Source organism: Solanum dulcamara, chromosome 9 (genome assembly GCF_947179165.1).
Source record: "Solanum dulcamara chromosome 9, daSolDulc1.2, whole genome shotgun sequence".
Lineage (NCBI taxonomy): Eukaryota > Viridiplantae > Streptophyta > Magnoliopsida > Solanales > Solanaceae > Solanum > Solanum dulcamara.
Genome location: NC_077245.1, coordinates 801,895 through 818,972, shown reverse-complemented (window position 1 = coordinate 818,972; position 17,078 = coordinate 801,895). Strand labels below are relative to the sequence as shown.

General features: G+C 33.8%; 2 protein-coding genes across 3 annotated transcripts; one reads left to right on the top strand and one right to left on the bottom strand.

The window, feature by feature from the left end:
• The first annotated feature begins 1,529 nt into the window (after positions 1-1,529).
• LOC129902180 (uncharacterized) lies at positions 1,530-5,538 on the top strand. The gene is made up of 7 exons (XM_055977260.1): positions 1,530-1,860; positions 1,970-2,059; positions 2,338-2,418; positions 2,543-2,674; positions 3,832-4,050; positions 4,377-4,469; positions 5,030-5,538. Exons 1-7 carry the CDS (start codon positions 1,660-1,662, stop codon positions 5,189-5,191), a joined length of 978 nt encoding a protein of 325 aa, XP_055833235.1. The 5' UTR covers positions 1,530-1,659; the 3' UTR covers positions 5,192-5,538.
• A 695-nt stretch (positions 5,539-6,233) lies between these two features.
• LOC129902178 (pentatricopeptide repeat-containing protein At1g76280) lies at positions 6,234-15,693 on the bottom strand. Of its 2 annotated transcripts, XM_055977258.1 has the most exons (14): positions 15,336-15,693; positions 15,189-15,249; positions 14,979-15,036; positions 14,322-14,500; positions 13,894-14,001; positions 13,265-13,447; positions 11,788-12,249; positions 11,491-11,586; positions 11,210-11,383; positions 10,438-10,665; positions 8,760-8,903; positions 8,478-8,666; positions 7,776-7,895; positions 6,234-7,076 (listed from the first exon to the last, which is right to left on the bottom strand). In XM_055977258.1, the coding sequence occupies exons 1-14, from the start codon at positions 15,347-15,349 to the stop codon at positions 6,672-6,674; spliced, it is 2,421 nt and encodes an 806-aa protein (XP_055833233.1). In that variant the 5' UTR covers positions 15,350-15,693; the 3' UTR covers positions 6,234-6,671. The 2 variants fall into 2 exon arrangements, with proteins under 2 accessions (XP_055833233.1, XP_055833234.1); XM_055977259.1 differs by lacking the exon at positions 15,189-15,249.
• Positions 15,694-17,078: the final 1,385 nt, after the last annotated feature.

Here is a 17,078-nt window from a genome sequence, read left to right as displayed (position 1 = left end):
AATATCACATTAGAGGCATGAAAAGTAGTTAGTGTTTTTTCCAACATGTCCTCATAATTTATAGTTTCCCCATATAATTTTAATTGAGAAGTTATTCTAAATACAGTAGAATTATATTTAATTACAGTTTTAAAATTTTGAAACCGTAAGTGCATCCATTCATAATGAGCCCTTGGCAATACCGTTGCCCTGAGGTGGTCATACCTCCCTTTTTAAATCTTTCCACAATTCAAGTGGATCTTTCACTGTCAAGTATTCAACCTTTAGGATGATGACGAAGGAAAATCATAACCTTTGCTTTATCCTGACTTGATGCTTTATTTTCTTCAATTATAGCATCACCAAGACCCTTAGCGGTAAGGTGGATTTCAGCATCAAGTACCCATGACAAATAATTTTTGCCAGAAATATCAAGTGCCCACAAATTCCAATTTTGACAAGTTTGACATGATGAAAATTAATTTAAAAATAACAAAGACAACTAAAATTAAATTTCTTCAGCATGTATACCTGATATAGAAGTTAATTTTCTGGAAAAAAAATAAAATTTTATACTAATAATGTGTTATAAAATAAATTAACTTTGCAAAATAAAATGAGAATAAGAGGAAAAACAAAAAACGGAGAGAAAGTTGAAAGAATTGAGAAAGCCGTGTGTTCTTCTCTTTAAATTGCAACGTGCAATTTATAGACAAAAAGATGACACTATTGGGCAACTTGCCCACTTACAAGAAAAAATAAGTTGTCCATTTACGAGAAAAAGTAAACAAGTAGACAGCCACCCACTTGTTCTTTAACAATTATATATATAAAAAATGAATAATGTTATGTTTGCTCATTTCCTTTCTCCAAATATATAATCTACTAGAATTTCAATAATGTAAATATGTCACATAATTTTCTATTCAAAGATGAAAGAAGCAAAATAAATTGTTTCTGCTCTACTCAATTTTTGTAAATAGCTAAATATCTTCAATTCATATTTACCATTCAAGAAACTTTGGAAAAAAATATATTAAAAGACACATAATAAAAAGAGATTTTGTTTAGAAATTACATTTCAAGCTTTTGAATATGGATCAAATCTTCTTCTTCTTTTTTTTTAAAAAATATTCTTCCTCGTACCAAATACACCCATAATTAATATGGTGAAACTCGACCATAATATGTACAATATGGAAAACATTTTCTCTAAAATAACAAATTATCTAAAAACGAAGAAAATGACTTTCCTATTGAAAGTAGAAGAAACAAATTTCACAAATAACATTTTATATTGATTGCATCCTCTACACCCTTCAAAACACCTCATCTTCTACCAACCCCTCCCATGATATTTGTCGAGATCACAAATATTTTTAAAATAATATTTTTTACTTACATACCAAATACAAGAAAATATGTAAGAAACTCGGTAGTTTTTCTTCAAGAAAAGAGCCCAAAGTCTCACAAATAACATAATGGACCTGATAAGTGAGCCCAATAGAAACCAGAAAGCTACCCGAAAGGCCCAGAATCATCACTCACTGACTCACAGTGACGCTTCGATTCTTTTCTCTTCCAACAAGCTTTTCATGTGTTATCGTTAATGGAGATAATAGGGTTTTAGTACGAGAAAAAATAAATTCACTTAAAACAATCTAAAAGAAACAATTAACAATGTCCTCGCTGACGTTGAAACCAACGTTTCTGTTACAGTCTTATGGTTCTTCATCTGTCGGAAGTCGACGGCGGCTTTGTTCTCTGATTAGCTTCCAGAAGAAAACATTTCGCAAACAAAAATTCACTTTGAGAGCTCAATCCATCGATTCACCTCAAAATAACAACGAAAATGATACCAAATCTCCCAATGGCTCTATGGTACGCAGTATTCAGTGTTTGTATTGTTGTACTTCATCTATCCATTAATATAAAATTTTGAAATGTTAGTCCGTCAGAAATTTTTCAAATTTAGTGAATGTTATTGCAGCACAAGAGCAGAAGGGAAATTCTATTGGAGTATGTGCAAAATGTACAACCAGAATTCATGGAGTTGTTTGTGAAAAAGGCACCACAACAGGTATTAACAATCAAGTTTCCTACTTTGAAGATGTTTGTGTTTTTTTGGGTATTTTTTGCTTGATTAAGCAGACACAATTGGCCCAAATAGAGCGGAATGGATGTGGAGGAACTCGACTCTTTATCAGATGAAAAGGGATTTAACTAATTTGGGATTGAAGCATAGTTATTCCTTTTGTTGTTAAGTGCATGTAACTGAAACAGTTAAGACAACTTGAAACTTGTTTGAAATTCAAAGTACTAATGTAAACATATCCTGATCATTGATCTATATGCTAGGTAGTTGAGGCAATGCGCCAAACAGTGACAAATATGATTGGAACATTACCTCCACAATTTTTCGCCATTACTGTAACCATGGTAAGTGGCTATGATCTCAATGCTTGCAAGCTGTGATATATGAGATGAGACATTCTTTGATTAGGGACGTATATGTAATCTCTGGAGCTGATGATAATTTTGGGTGATGTTGACTTTCACTTAGGTCGCTGAAAATCTTGCTCAGCTTATGTATAGTGTGTTGATGACTGGATATATGTTTAGGAATGCTCAATTTCGGTTAGAATTGCAACAAAGTATGGAACAGGCTGCCCTTCCTGAAGCACAGGAGGAAAAGGTAAGTTATTTCCTGGTGTATGCTATTTCCTGTTAATTGATTTCGTTGTCATTTTCTGGGACCAAATGAATTACTCTTTTTACCGCTGATTGATGTATCATTTTCAATTTAGATAGTCATCTTCAACCTGTCTTGGTTGTTTTTGAGTTACTCGTGCCTTTTCATCGAGTAGAAGCTTCTTAGCACGTCTTGGAGGATAAAAGACATTTGACACTATATAGTAAAAAGACAAAACAGGCAAATGAAAGTTTAAAGATATTTCTCTCCATAAGGCTGATAGGAAGAGATCATCCATTGTCTTATTTTAAGTAGGCAACTTGTTGTGTCTAATGCAAGAGATGGAAGGGTGAATGATATCAATCTGTTCTTAAAACTATTTCTGGTTTCTTTCTTTCTTTTCCATAAAAGTTTGGTTGGAAAAGCAAATCTTTTTGAGTCTAAAGATCATGATTTCACAATAGAATTGTGACTGCCGACTGGATTACATGGAAATGTTTTATTAGCTTTTTAACTTTCAAACCTATTCATAAGAATCTTCAGTTTGTCTCCGCATCTATGTTTTGCTTATTTATTGTATTTTACCTCTTTTTCTCCTTTATGCTGATGGAACATAGAGTGTTACAATCCTTATTCTGTTTTTATTTTGTTCTAAACTTTAACCAATCAAGTCAAGAAATAACTTTTTGGGTATTGAATATGTTTTAGAATCAACTCCCACTCTTCACATATCATTTACCAGGCTTTCCCTTTCACTTTACTTTCGGGACCTTTAAATCCTTCAGAGTGGTTGCTACTTGCAGACTTGCTTAAAACAAATGCAGTTTAAGCTTATAGTTCCTGGGAATTGTTATATCATACTATCGACTAGAAGTTTTCAATGAAGATCTTGGTCTTACTGGTGATTTTACATTCATGACTTCTTACAATTGCTATCATGTTGTCTCAAGTATCCATTGCACAGATGCTCTTTTTTTTTAAAAAATAATAATAATATTGTTTTTTTTTCTTTCCCTCTATTCAGTTTTGGTTCATCTGTAGATACATTTCCTTTGCTTTATATGTGAAGCCCATTCTGATTATTAGAACTTCTTTTTGAATCCCTATTCTTGCAAAGCTAATATTTCTGATGAGTAACTATCACACTTTTGAATGTTCAGGATTCACCAGATTATGCATCTGGTACCCAGAAAAAGGTGACTGGAGAAGTCATAAGGTGGAATAATGTTACAGGTCCTGAAAAAATAGATGCTTTGAAGTATATCGAGTTACTTGAAGCAGAAGTGGAGGAATTGAATCGTCAAATGGAAAGGAAATCTGGTAATGGTTATAATGAGCTGTTGGAATATCTAAAGACTCTTGAGCCCCAAAATATCAAGGTCAGCATGCTTGCTACTTGAATTGGGGGAGGGTATTTGAACATTCTAGGATGATTTAATGTAGGTGGGAGGGTATTTAAACATTCCAGGATGCTTTAGCATAAGTAGTTATTGCTAAAATGCTGTTCCTTTTTGTGTTGGTTTTTCTGATTTTACATGACTACTATAGACAAGGAATACCTATTTCACAAATCTTGAACTGCTGCTTAACCCATGGACAGACAAGATACAACCTAGTGATTGAGTGTGTACTTATTTATTTATATAAAATTGTTAATTCTTAATTTAGAAGGTTATTCATTTTATTGTATACTGAGATATTTCAGGAGCTAACCAGTACAGCTGGAGAAGATGTTGTGCTCGCCATGAATGCTTTCATTAAGCGCCTCTTAGCTGTTTCAGATCCTAGTCAAATGAAGGTATTTCATAGGTTGCTTGTCGAACTTATTAAATGGTGTATTGGTGATACTGCTTCTTTCAATTACAAAAGAAATATCAGTTGCACTGGTCATTTTCTCGATTCATTTCTGCTAAGATTCTAATTTTTTTCAGGCAGGCATGACTTGTGTACATAAATAAAGGATGTTTGAATATCACCCTTACCAAAAAAAGATACTTAGTTTTCGCTTCAATCAATGTGATTAACTTGTGTGCCCTTAAATCTTCCATGATGGGGATGTGTTCAAAACTTCCGTCACCTTGTGCCTATTTTGACCAAAGCAAATTAGCTATCATCTATTGAGACTAATATCCATGGGATCCTACAAAGAAGTGTCAAAACCTAATTAACAATGATGTTCTCCTTAAAAACTTTGAAAAATAAGACAAGTGTATTCGTCATGTCTTATAATAAGATAACAAAGGCAAAGCCTGCAAAACCTAAGTATGTGTACTTTTGCCTGTTCTAACTTCTATGATATGCAAATGTGGAAATAACAAGGTTTGTTGGTGTACTTATCTTCTTTCATATGAAATGCAGACTAGTGTAACTGAGACAAGTGCCCCAGAACTTGCCAAACTCCTTTATTGGCTCATGGTGGTTGGTTATAGCATAAGGAATATTGAAGTCCGCTTTGATATGGAACGGGTACTAGGTACTCCTCCAAAGCTCGCTGAGCTGCCTCCGGGTGAAAATATTTAGGCACCTCTGGAAAGTTTCTATATATAGCAAGCATAAAAAAGTTGAAGCAACATGCATTTTTCATGAGCTTTTCATGGTCAATAGAAAAATTTATCAGGCTTGTATGACTATCTGGGAGGACAACAGTGGAAATTGGTTTTAGTGCATTTTCTTCACTCACCTCCCAGTCCCGCTCCCCCTATTATTCTCGGAATGGGAGCATCATTAAAACATTCATACAAAGGAAATGTACTATAAATTGATACACTGACTTATTTGAGTTATCCTGATTCCTTGCCCTCTAAAGTGTACCTCTCTGTGTGTATGGGAATGAGAAATTTTGTCTAGAAGAAAGCTTAGATCTCAAATATTATTGACATTTCAGATTTGATTAGGTTTTCAAATTGGATCAAAAGGCATTTGGACCTTTTTCTTGTGTAGGTTTGAACACAAAACAATGAGAGTATTTGGACTTGAAATTGAAAATTGAAAAGCGGGATCTTGTGTTAGCCTATTTAACTTACTAAAATTATACCTTTGTCCCTTTGTGTCAAGGTGCTTAGATGCGCTATATCATTAGGAAATATTTAAATCCCAAATCCTCTTACTGTTTCAATTAGTAAAGTGTTGATTGTAGGAGACATTGGATTGGGTTAAAAATTGATCAAATCAGCTTTTAAGTTATTTTTTAACTTTTGAAACTGTTTGGCAAATCAAAAAAGTAAAAATAAGTTAAAATTTATAAAAAGAAGTCAAAAGTTGCCCCCCCCCCCCAAAATCCTTAATGATTCTTTGACTTGAAAGTCATTTTTTTAAAATCAATCCAATCTGGCTCTTAAAACAATTATGAAGGGTATTTTAGACAAGATATTAGAACACTAAAATTGAGTCTATGGAAAGAGTCTCTATCTAGGAGTAAGGTTTGCGACTTTGTGAACACACCACCTTCGTTAGATTTCACTTATGAATTACACGATTATGATGTTCGCACACTTTGAATTACCCTTATTATCTCTTCTTTCAGTAACAATATTATCTGAGCAAGTGTGGAACTGACAAATAATTAATGCTAGAGAGTAACAAACATTTTGACATAAAGAGACTAATCATTTTTTGGCAAGCTACTACAATGAGGTATTATTGGCTGTTAAACAATAATGTACACTACCCGTTGGTACAACAAAATGAATGGATCAGTCAGTTCCTACCAAAACTAGATTATTTGCAATCAGAATTCTCTTATTGTTTTCTGCTGAAACCTTTTAGCTGCTATTGCTGTACAATCAGCAAGGCATAAACCCGCAAAATTGTCAGGATTTCATACTTGGGAAGATTCTGAATTGACTACCTATGACACACCTGGTATTGAAATGAGGACCATATCCTCATTAACCCATTCCAATCATTAATATATTACGAGTTAGCGTGTCAGAACAGAGAACTGACATACTAGATGATTTGCGAGATCAGAAGAGCCCACCTATGTGGAACCATGAAACCTTCATAGAGGACCGCTTGTTGAAGCAAGATTACTTGAAAGTCTCCTGGCCCATTGACTGTCCGAAGGTGACCAAGTTACTGGATATCCAAGAATGGCACACCATCTTAATTGCAGTAAGGCAACAGTAAGATATTCTTTCGAGTCTTTGAAAGTCTCAAGAATCTGTGACTCATCTTCCAAGTCTTCATCAAGAATTAGATTTTCAAGCTCAGTTTGTTTTTCATCTGTATCTTTGTCACCCCCAGCAATCATTCGCACACTCAAAACTTGCAAAGCTTCCATGGCAGTGTTATAGAATCCATGGTCTACATATGCAGCGAAAACATGACTGCAAGTTGATGGATCTGGAAGAACCCCTTGGAGGTGCATCTGCTCCACAATGAGCTCGATGACATCTATTCTTCCCTGGAAAAAACAATTTCATGACCTAGTTAGAAAGAGTACTTATTTCTTCAAGCACTAAAAGGTGATGAATACAGCTGTACTTTTCATTTAACTTGAGAAGTGGGTGAGTTCACACAATTCTCCTATTTTCCTCCTTGGGTTATTCAAGAAGTTGTCCACTTTTCTAGTACCCTAAAGTTGAAACTGCATAACAGGGTAAAAGGGGCTTTTGTATCATTTAGTACCTCAGGTTCCCCACTGCTGGCTCTTTAAAAGTTTAACCCAACTCCTCTATGAAGATTTCCAGTAAAACTAACATTCTTTTCCACTCCTGCTAACCGTCAAGCAAGTTTCTTCTCCCCCTCCCCCCTAGAACCCTCCTTCCCATTGCCATCTATGATTAACATTTTTAAGAAAGTTTCCGGCGCTCTTCTAGAAGAAATCTAACAGAAATTATCAGCAAAAAGGGAAGCAAATGCAAATAAAACCCAAGGGTCTTTTTGCTAATTTAATCATGAAGTTTGAGAGTTTTAATCAGTTTTTCCCATTCTAAGTCGGCAAACATTGACTTCCATTTTGAGAATTTTGACTATGAAAATTTCAATTCTTCTGTCTTCTCCACAGTTTAGCTAATAGTTATTCCATTAAATGATTTTTAATTCTAGCAAAATTTTATCAATAATGTTTCAACACCTTGATGGTTGAATTTTTGTTAATTACCTTCTCAGATGCCACTTGAAGAATGGTGTTATATAGAAGTACATCAAGCTGGATCCCTTCTGAAAATCCTTGATTCAACAATTTTAGTGCTCCATCAAAGTCCTCAGATCTCAACAATATCTACAGCAGAAAAGAACTCAGTTTCAGTGGGTGCCATTTGCATATCTATATATTCAAATGGGGGGGGGGGGATAATTTGGTGAACAATAACTACGCTTCCATGAAATTAGGATTAGCCATCTATCAATTCTTGTATTAGATTCACCTGAAGAAAAACACTTTCTATTCACCAACAGCTAAAATCTTGTGTACCACTAAATGAAATATAAGTGATAGTTGTGGCAAGGCCTTCTGTCCCAACCAATGGCCAATATTTTCGTCCAAAGAAAGCCCCTTCCATCTCAATTAAGTATCATCCAAACCAAACTGTTGCAGCTTTTTTTTAGAAAAAACTAGTTATGGTGGTTTCGGGTTTCAAGGTTTAGTAAATCATTTGACTGATTTTCTTGGCAAAATTTCTAAATGGTTAAAAGTTAGCAGAATAAGTGCTAAGAAACACATACTGGCAACTTCATGAAAAGCCCTTTTAACCAAATAAAGAAGGCTAGGTTAGGCTTAAGTTTGTGCAAGTTAACTTTTTATTTTTCTAGTGATTCAGCTTTCACAATTAGTGAGAATAGCTAAACAAGGCTAAACTAATACCTTTATCAGGCCGGTTAAAGTTACTGCTTGAGGATTAAAACCATTGCGGAACATCATAGAGATCAGGGCAAGTGCAGATCTGAAACATCCAACAATGCTACAGCCATCAATCATGATATTATATGTTGCAGCATCAGGTGGAACTCCAGAAGACACCATTGACTTGAATATTCGTTTTGCCATTTGGCTCTGAAAAGAAAAAAATAGACTCAGTCAGCAGACAAAATAACTAATATAACTATGAAATAGATGCTTATATAGTAGAAACACTAGGTTGATTACCTCTTTAGCCTCAACAAGGGAGTGTAAAACTGTATTATAGACAGGGGTTATCATATAAGTGTCATAACGAGAAAACCGGTTCTCTGCAGCATGTAAATATTGAATCAGCTCCTTTACCATCCCTTCTGTTCCAAGTGCTTTCAACTGGAAATAAAGAAGAGTAAAAGTCATGGATATTACACTGAAGCATTGAGTCGATATTATAACTGGCATTAAAGTCCTCTTTAAGTATAGGGGCACAAAATTGTAGAGCATCTGCAGTAGAAGCATAAAAAATTGCAACCTGAGGAGCTGATTGATAAATCAATTCAGGATTTGAACTGAATTTCAGACATTAAATATGTTGATAAGGGAAATAGAAGACAGTTCAAACATTAAGTGGCACTTAAAATGCTTTACAAATCTTAAGTGAGAAGGCATTTACTTATTACGGAATCTGAAAATGGTGAGATATTTAGATGTTATATCACATGTTTCAATATATGATAAACTAATATCTAAATGGTGGGAAGTCGGATAGCCTAGTGGTAAGGTTCTTCCATCTTAACCATGAGGTTGGGGTTTTCTAGTCACTAAGGGAGCAAAGTGTGAAAAAAACACTATTGGTCTCCTGGGTAGGTGGATTTGGAGGAGGGTGAGGCTTACCATATCGAAGAGATAAAAAAATTTAAACACAAACAAGTACAATATTTGACAATTGTATAAAATATTTTAATAAAAACTTAATGATAAATTTAGTAGAGAAATATTTTATCAAAATACACATAAAAATAAAAATAAGCTATTAGCATAGTAGGAATTAGCTTGAATAAACTATTACATCTCCAATATTTTAAGTTTGGTGACTCAAACCATACTAAATTTAGTCATCAGACAACATGTTCAGATTCTAGTTTTAGCATAGTAACCCAAAGTTTATCTTTCCTTGCAAGTTATTTTGCTATGACGATTTAAAGGGAGTACATAACAGCAACCAGGAATAGTTGCTCCTGTCTAATATGTTCTCTGTAAGGAAATATACATTCAAAACCTGGTTCATGCTGGAGGCAGAAGTTCATTTTTCTCTCATTGCTTCCTCGATAGAAAGCCTTCACCAATAAAAGTCACGAAGCATACATAAGAAAGACTACAACATTCAACACTTCCAGACAGATAAACCATGAAACAACTTACAACATTCAACACTTCCAGACAGATAAACCATGAAATTACTTACAACATTCAACACTTCCAGACAGGTAAACAATGAAACAACATGTTTAATATACCAGGAATTACAAACTAGGAAGTCCTTTGGAGTGAAGTTGACAAGTATGATGTGAATCATTTTAATACATACTGAGAAATATCTGCTAGTGTCATGTTAATAGAAGCAATCTCAGTTGCAGCCTGTTTATGAACTTGGGAATCACAATCCTAGGATGAATACGTAAATTATATGCCATCACAAAAATGATCCATTCCTTAGTAGCTCTTTTAATCATCGTAAAATGAACGGATTTCACCATCAAAGTTAACTACCAGACTCCTGAATGACCATCTTTCTAAAGACATCACATATTCAGTTATTGGTGCAGATATTGGGCTGATCATCATCTCTACTCAGCTTAGGAAGTAAAATAGTAGTCAAGTAAATCAATATCAAAATTTGTCTTAGTTGAGGAAGAGTATCATTTACCACATTCCTCAATGACAGATGACTGTGCTGAAGGCCATTTTTTATCATGTCCATTTCTATAGCATTTATCCTTTTAGCAACATCCACTTGTGACAGCATGTTGCCCTCTTCATAAGGTGCATTCACATTACCAAACAGTGAGAATAGCAACTCATATGTCCTGATATTTGGCTGGAGATTCAACTTTTTCATCTTAGCCAATATCTGGACTGCTCGTTCAGGCTGATCCTACAATATTAATATGTACAAGAATCACAAACTGGACATATTAGTCTAATATGATTGACAAGACAGGTGTATTTCTACTGAAAGACGCTGCCAAAACAACGATGCTGGATATTGCAGAAGTTAAATGATCATAAAGCAATATATCTTGGCCTAGTTACAACAAGAGGGTGTGATCCATATTTGAATCCTAAAATGATTTAAGTCAGAGGGTAGTTGCAACTTTTTAGCTTGATGCATGAAACTCTTTTGATTAGAGCTAGCTCAAAAATCTCATATTCTTTACAACACTACTCATGAGATAGCAAAATATATGGCGGTAACATCAAGATCTAAAGAAGCAAAAATATGTTCAGAAGGATAGTTCGACTCGCAAAAATGAAAAGTACGGACGAGCTGATTGGCCTTATTGAACCATCCAGGAACCTACATAATTGACAGTCAAACCCTCACCAGTTCTTATTGTACTGATCTAAGGATGGGACCAGTGATGATCACATGTTTTCAATTATATTGTTTCTTTCGAAATAATTATGTACTGTCTTACCAGGACATCACATGCTTCAAGGAAAGCATTACAAGGATGAGGACTTTGGATTTCGGACATCTCATCCAAGAAAGCCTCTGCCAGATTGAGTTCCAACTCTCTGCTGCAGATGACTGCTAAAACAGCAAGAGTTGAATCATGAGGCTTAATATTTTTCTCTTGCATAACCTTTAGCTGCAAAATTAGACAAATTACATCATATCAAAGTGAGAAAACCAAAAGCAAGTACTACTCTTGGAGGGAAAAAAATGAAGATTCCCATGAAAATAAGAATATATTACCACTTCCACTCCATCACTAAAGCCTCTTGTGGTAGCAATTGCCCTAATGAAGCCATCGTATGTACTCCCTGATGGTTGCAAACCAAGAGTTTGCATCTAAAGAAAAGAGATAGCTTAGTGTAAAACAGACAGGAAATTCCCTTATGAAATTGAGACAATTTCTATTAGCATATTTTTGTGTTAAACAATGATATGTGCCTAAGCCATATGGCTCTAAGGACTATCCTTCCGATCCTGCATAGAATTTCTAACATTAACCAGATGAGACATCAGAGCAAATGGATATTGTAGTAATACCTGTAACATTAACTGTTCAGCCAAATCACAATTTTGAACTTGTGCACAAGCATGCATTACATCATTGAAGGACCACCTCAAAAGCTTCATAACAGAAGCACTTAATGTTTTTTTTACTGCGCTGATTTCCATGCTGCCAAGACTTTGTCTTTCCATGTCAAAATTTCTGCTACCCTTGGTGTCGAGAGATACATCAATGGAACTCCAGTTTCCAGTGGAAGGTGCTGGAATATCCAATCTTAAATCACAAAACCTTCCCTCAGCAGTTCTACTAATGCAAGAGTTTTCCCTAAAAGCCAATCTCACCATGTGCTGTAAGGTTGTGTAGGCTGATTCCAGATCTCTCAGCTCCGTGAAGGACCATATAAACTTCCTAAGAGAGAGAATACTGAGACTGTAAAATTTACTACATTCCTTCCAGATTTCACGGACAGCTGACAGGTTTCGCTGCAAAACTGCAAGCTGAAACAATGAGCTTAGAACAGCATTTAGTCAGACAAACCATTAAACTGCTGTCTTCAGAACTATATTCAACATTTGAAAAACTTGTTTTTTTTGAGACAGTAACAATTTGTATTTCTATTTCCAAAAAATTAAAACCTGCCACAACATGTTACAGGTTCCTAATTACAAATTAAAGAGAGTATACAGGAAGATCTTCAATCCTATGACAAAAAATATAGGAACCCTAAGACATTTGAAAAACTTATTCAGCACAAAATGAAACAGAAATAATTGATTGAATGGTGCATACTAGCTAATTTGGTTAGGAATGAAGAGTGCGGAGCTGATTAAAATAGGTGAATAGTTTATTTGCCTTGACCCCTGGTGGAGGAAAGGTTTGATTGCACAAGTTCTCTTTTTACTTTTTGTTAAGACAATGGAAAAATGACCTCCAAAGCACTTCTCAAGAACAAGAGATGACATAAAACAGAAAATAGGCAAAATACCAGAAAGTAAAGTAATATTATCCAAATAATTATTGCAGGAGAAGATGTTAAGTTAACCAACCGATGCTAAATAAGAAGCAATTATACTGCATATCATATAATCTCAAGCTTCACAATCAGCTATCACATTATATTTCTGTCAGACATCAGAAATCACTTGGAGGAATGAAACCTACTGGAAGTGCCACATTCTAATTAACAGTGAATACTTGGTTTTACATCAAAGCATGGGCTGTTGATCTACCTGTGACTACATAGGTGGAGAATTGGATTAATAGATTTCTTTAACAGACTGGTTAATATAAAAAAAAATTGTTACATAAAGTTCCATGGTTTTTAGGTCTTATAAATAGAAAAGAAACAGCAAATCACCAGAATCATGAATCAGTACTATGACCAGAATTAGCATGAAATCACCAAAAATTGTTCTTGGTAAATATAATAAGAGGGACAACTGGAGAAAAATTAAGCTTTTAAACTTTAACTACAACATGATAATGTTTCTTTTGAAAGACCTCTAGACGCACCTTGAGAAGCTGAGCATATGTTATCTCATTCTTTCCCACCATCTGATGCTCCATCAAATCCATACATTCATTAGCATAATCTACTGTTTGTGATTCGTAACAAGCAGCTAGGAAGTTGTTATAAATAGGCAACATAGAATAACAATTTGGGTTTTCTCCCATAATACTCATCAAACTGAGCGCCTGAATGAAAATAAAGAAAGAAAAACATTACACTATGGAACTTATGAACAAAATTTACAAAAAGGAAGTATTGACATAAGTGTCTTGATACAGATATATCAGACAGAACAACATAAAATGATAGACGATAAGGAAAAGGCAATTATAATTTCTCAATAATGATGCAAGTAGTACAATGGATAATTAATCATTCAGACAGGATGTCTTTTGGACTTCCAAAAAAATCAACAAGAAGTCGCCTAACCAAAAAATGTCCTCTTGTTTTAGTATTAACATCAAGCACCTAGATGTTAGTTGTCCAATCAAAGGTCTGGCAACTCACAAACATTCATCTTTCTGACAAGTAAAGAGTATACCATTGAGACTTGAAATTTAACAGCTATTCTATAAATTTTTCTAGCTGCCACTCTATTGTTAATCTGGAAATCAAACCGGGATTCTGGTACCTCCTTTAAGCAACCTCCTTTACAGAGTGCTCGAACAGCAAGAGAATAGCACTTGTCACTAATGTCAATTTCCTTCTCCTCCATGATCTTCCAAGTCTCCATCACAAACTACAGCCGGAAAAAAAGAAGAAGAAGAAGCCACAAACTTCAAGTTATCATTCAGATGGAGACAAAAAATACATGCAATAATGACATTTTAGAAAGTCTGCTAATTTGTTCTTAGTAAATGTAAGAGATTTTAAGGTAGTTGGCACTGAATGTGGCAAAAATCTTTGGGTATCTAAAGTAACACATACAGTATAGTTGATTTACCATTTAACAATCAGTGGCAATTAATTTGCAATATGTGCTCATCATATAACTCTTCTCTGGCACAAATTTACATGTCATATTAGAAGAAAGAAAATGGACGTTGTTTGAATACTTACTAATGGATCAGGCAATCTTGCACAACTTTGCAGTATAGAAACAAAATCATCAGCACTTAATTTTTTGTTTCCGAGACTAAACTCATAGAGAAGACTAACAGCTCTTCTTCTCTCTCCCAAGACAAGTGCATCAACAATTTGTTTTTGCCCTAATCTTGGAACTGGCTCCCCAACATGCCCTAAACAAAAGAGCAAAAGATTAACTCTTTCCTCCTCAACATTCATTTCCTATTTGACCTTACCAAATTAACATACAAAAACAACTTACAGTATAGGGATTGCTATGTTGTGAATAACTATACATGAATTGTCATGTATTATTTTGTAGAGATTGCAAATTTTGCAATACCCTAATCAAGAACAAACTTTTTCCTAGTATTGCTAATACACAAATTCTTATTCCATATTCTATCACATAGAAAATAATACTAGATTCCTACATAAGTTCTGTAGGTAGAATCTTTTACTAGAAACGCTATGTTATATTAATAATTTAGAGTACTATGCCTACATTTTTCTCTTATACAGAAAAAAGAAAAGCTAAAATTATATCCTAAACAAATCCTCTTTTCATGTCTACATAGATACACCAATCCCGTGTACCAAACAAATAGGGATATTCACATACATAAATATTAACAAGTTGATGATTCATACCATTTGAGGTAGTAAAAGTTCTCATAGCTTGGCTGTAGCCTCCAACTTCCTTTCCTCCCTACAAAGTAAAACTCTATAATATAGAATTCCGTGCTTCATCTAATTCAACAAATTGTAGCAAGACAAACTTTCAAGCAAAAAAATCAACTTTAACGGAAAAAATTTCAATTATATGCCATAAACTTTCCTTCTGAGTAACACATTACTTACATTTCGAATAGCATTTAATTTTGAAAATCTTTGTACTATCGAACTGGCATGGACCTTCGATCTGGTAAGAACACATATAAAAAAGTGGTGTATCCGAGAGACAAGCAATCAATTGAATGAGTTTCACATAATATGAATTGTACTTACAGAAGTTTAGGCATCTTCTCAATGCTGCCTGTGAAATAACTTAAATCTTTCGGTTCAAAGAGTTCATACTATTAACAGCACGAAGAAATTTTCCAGAACGTCTAGTTTGCAAATTCCACCAAGTCTGGCCACTCTAGCGAGTATAGCTATCCCTCCGGCGAGAACGGTGTTTCCGGCGACTGGTTTTTTGCTTTCTCGAAGCTGATTTCTACCCAGTTAGTATAGTCATGGGCTCTTCATTCATCTAGCGAGTATAGCTACCCCTCCGGCGAGAACGGTGTTTCCGGCGACTGGTTTTTTGCTTTCTCGAAGCTGATTCCTACCCAGTTAGTATAGTCATGGGCTCTTCATTCTGTGGTTGCATTATTGGGCTTCGGCCCACTTAAATTTCAAATACCTTCGGCCGTCCAATAACTCTGTTATTCTGCCATTGGGAAAAAATTACTAGGAAAAACATTTTTAAATAAATAATTACTGATTTTAGGGATGATTTTTATTTATTACTATTTATAAAAATATTATGATATATCCACTATGTATTAAAAGTGAATTATGCATGCAATATAAATGTATTATAAGTGTTTTAAAATATATTATACTTGTTTGGTAAGAAATTGACACAATATATTATAAGTGTATTAAAGTATGTGATAAATAAATTATCTATGAATAAAACTTGTATTATATGAGTTTTATAAATTATTCTCGCTAATATGTATTAAAATTGTATTATAAGTGTTCAGTAAAAAAAATATATTATTATTGTAAATGGTAAATATTTTCTTAATTTAGTACATTTATGGAAATTTCCCCTAATAATGACATGTTATACTACAAATTGGCACCATATAGCCTACATATATTTTTTTAACAAAAAAGAGATTTTATTTTTAATTTTAATTGATATTTGGTAGCCCCGTGTTTATTTTTTATTGGGAAATGAGATTTTAATTTTAAATACATTTATAGTCTGTTTGGATTGACTTATTTTTAAGCAGCTTATAAGTTGAAAACTGCTTATAAGTTAAAAAAAATAAAATAGGTGCAGGCCAACTTTTTTTTTTTTGACTTATAAGCCGTTTTCAACTTATAAACTGCTTAAAATAAGTTCATCCAAATAAACTCAACTATTTATTGGAGCTTAGACTTTAAGTGGTCAGCCAAACACTCAAAAAAAGCTGAAAATAGCTTATTCGCCAATCCAAACGGCTTCTTAGTAGCTACATGTTCTTTTTATTAGGAAGTGGGTTTTTATTCCCTTTTTTTCTCATCTTTCTCATACATGTTTTTTTTTGTTGGATTTTCTTCCTTTTTTGAATATGTAAATTTATTCTTTTATTCTTTCTTCATTGCATTAAACAAAAGCTTATTTAATTACAGTTTTTAAGTATTTCATATCGCTAAAATTTCTTCGTACATGCATATCCTTCTATATTGCCTAACTTTTTTATATTTATTTTGTCCCTTAATAACCACGATTTGTTCCTTGAAAAGTGAAACTTTTTCAACTGAAACTCTTCACAATAACTCCTCAAATCACATCAATTTTTTTATATTGATTATTTGCGATATTTTTTTAAAAGAAAATTGAAGGTTTCTACATTTATTATCTTGTAATTAAATACAAGGGTTTTTGCAAATTTTGTCTTTCTGTTATATTTCAATGGGTAAGAATGTTTAATCTCAAAAGAAAATATGTAAAAAGTGACGAAGATTCTATTATCAAAAGACAAAATATGTACA

Bases quoted from the DNA above. Each gene is read 5' to 3' on its own strand.
- LOC129902180 (XM_055977260.1), top strand. From the start codon at position 1,660: ATGTCCTCGCTGACGTTGAAACCAACGTTTCTGTTACAGTCTTATGGT. The intron at 1,861-1,969 runs GTACGCAGTATT...ATGTTATTGCAG, and splicing joins AATCTCCCAATGGCTCTATG to CACAAGAGCAGAAGGGAAAT. The intron at 4,051-4,376 runs GTCAGCATGCTT...GAGATATTTCAG, and splicing joins TTGAGCCCCAAAATATCAAG to GAGCTAACCAGTACAGCTGG.
- LOC129902178 (XM_055977258.1), bottom strand. The intron at 13,448-13,893 runs GTACCAGAATCC...ATTTTCATTCAG, and splicing joins AAGGAGGTTGCTTAAAGGAG to GCGCTCAGTTTGATGAGTAT. The intron at 8,667-8,759 runs GTAATCAACCTA...TTTTCTTTTCAG, and splicing joins CCCTTGTTGAGGCTAAAGAG to AGCCAAATGGCAAAACGAAT.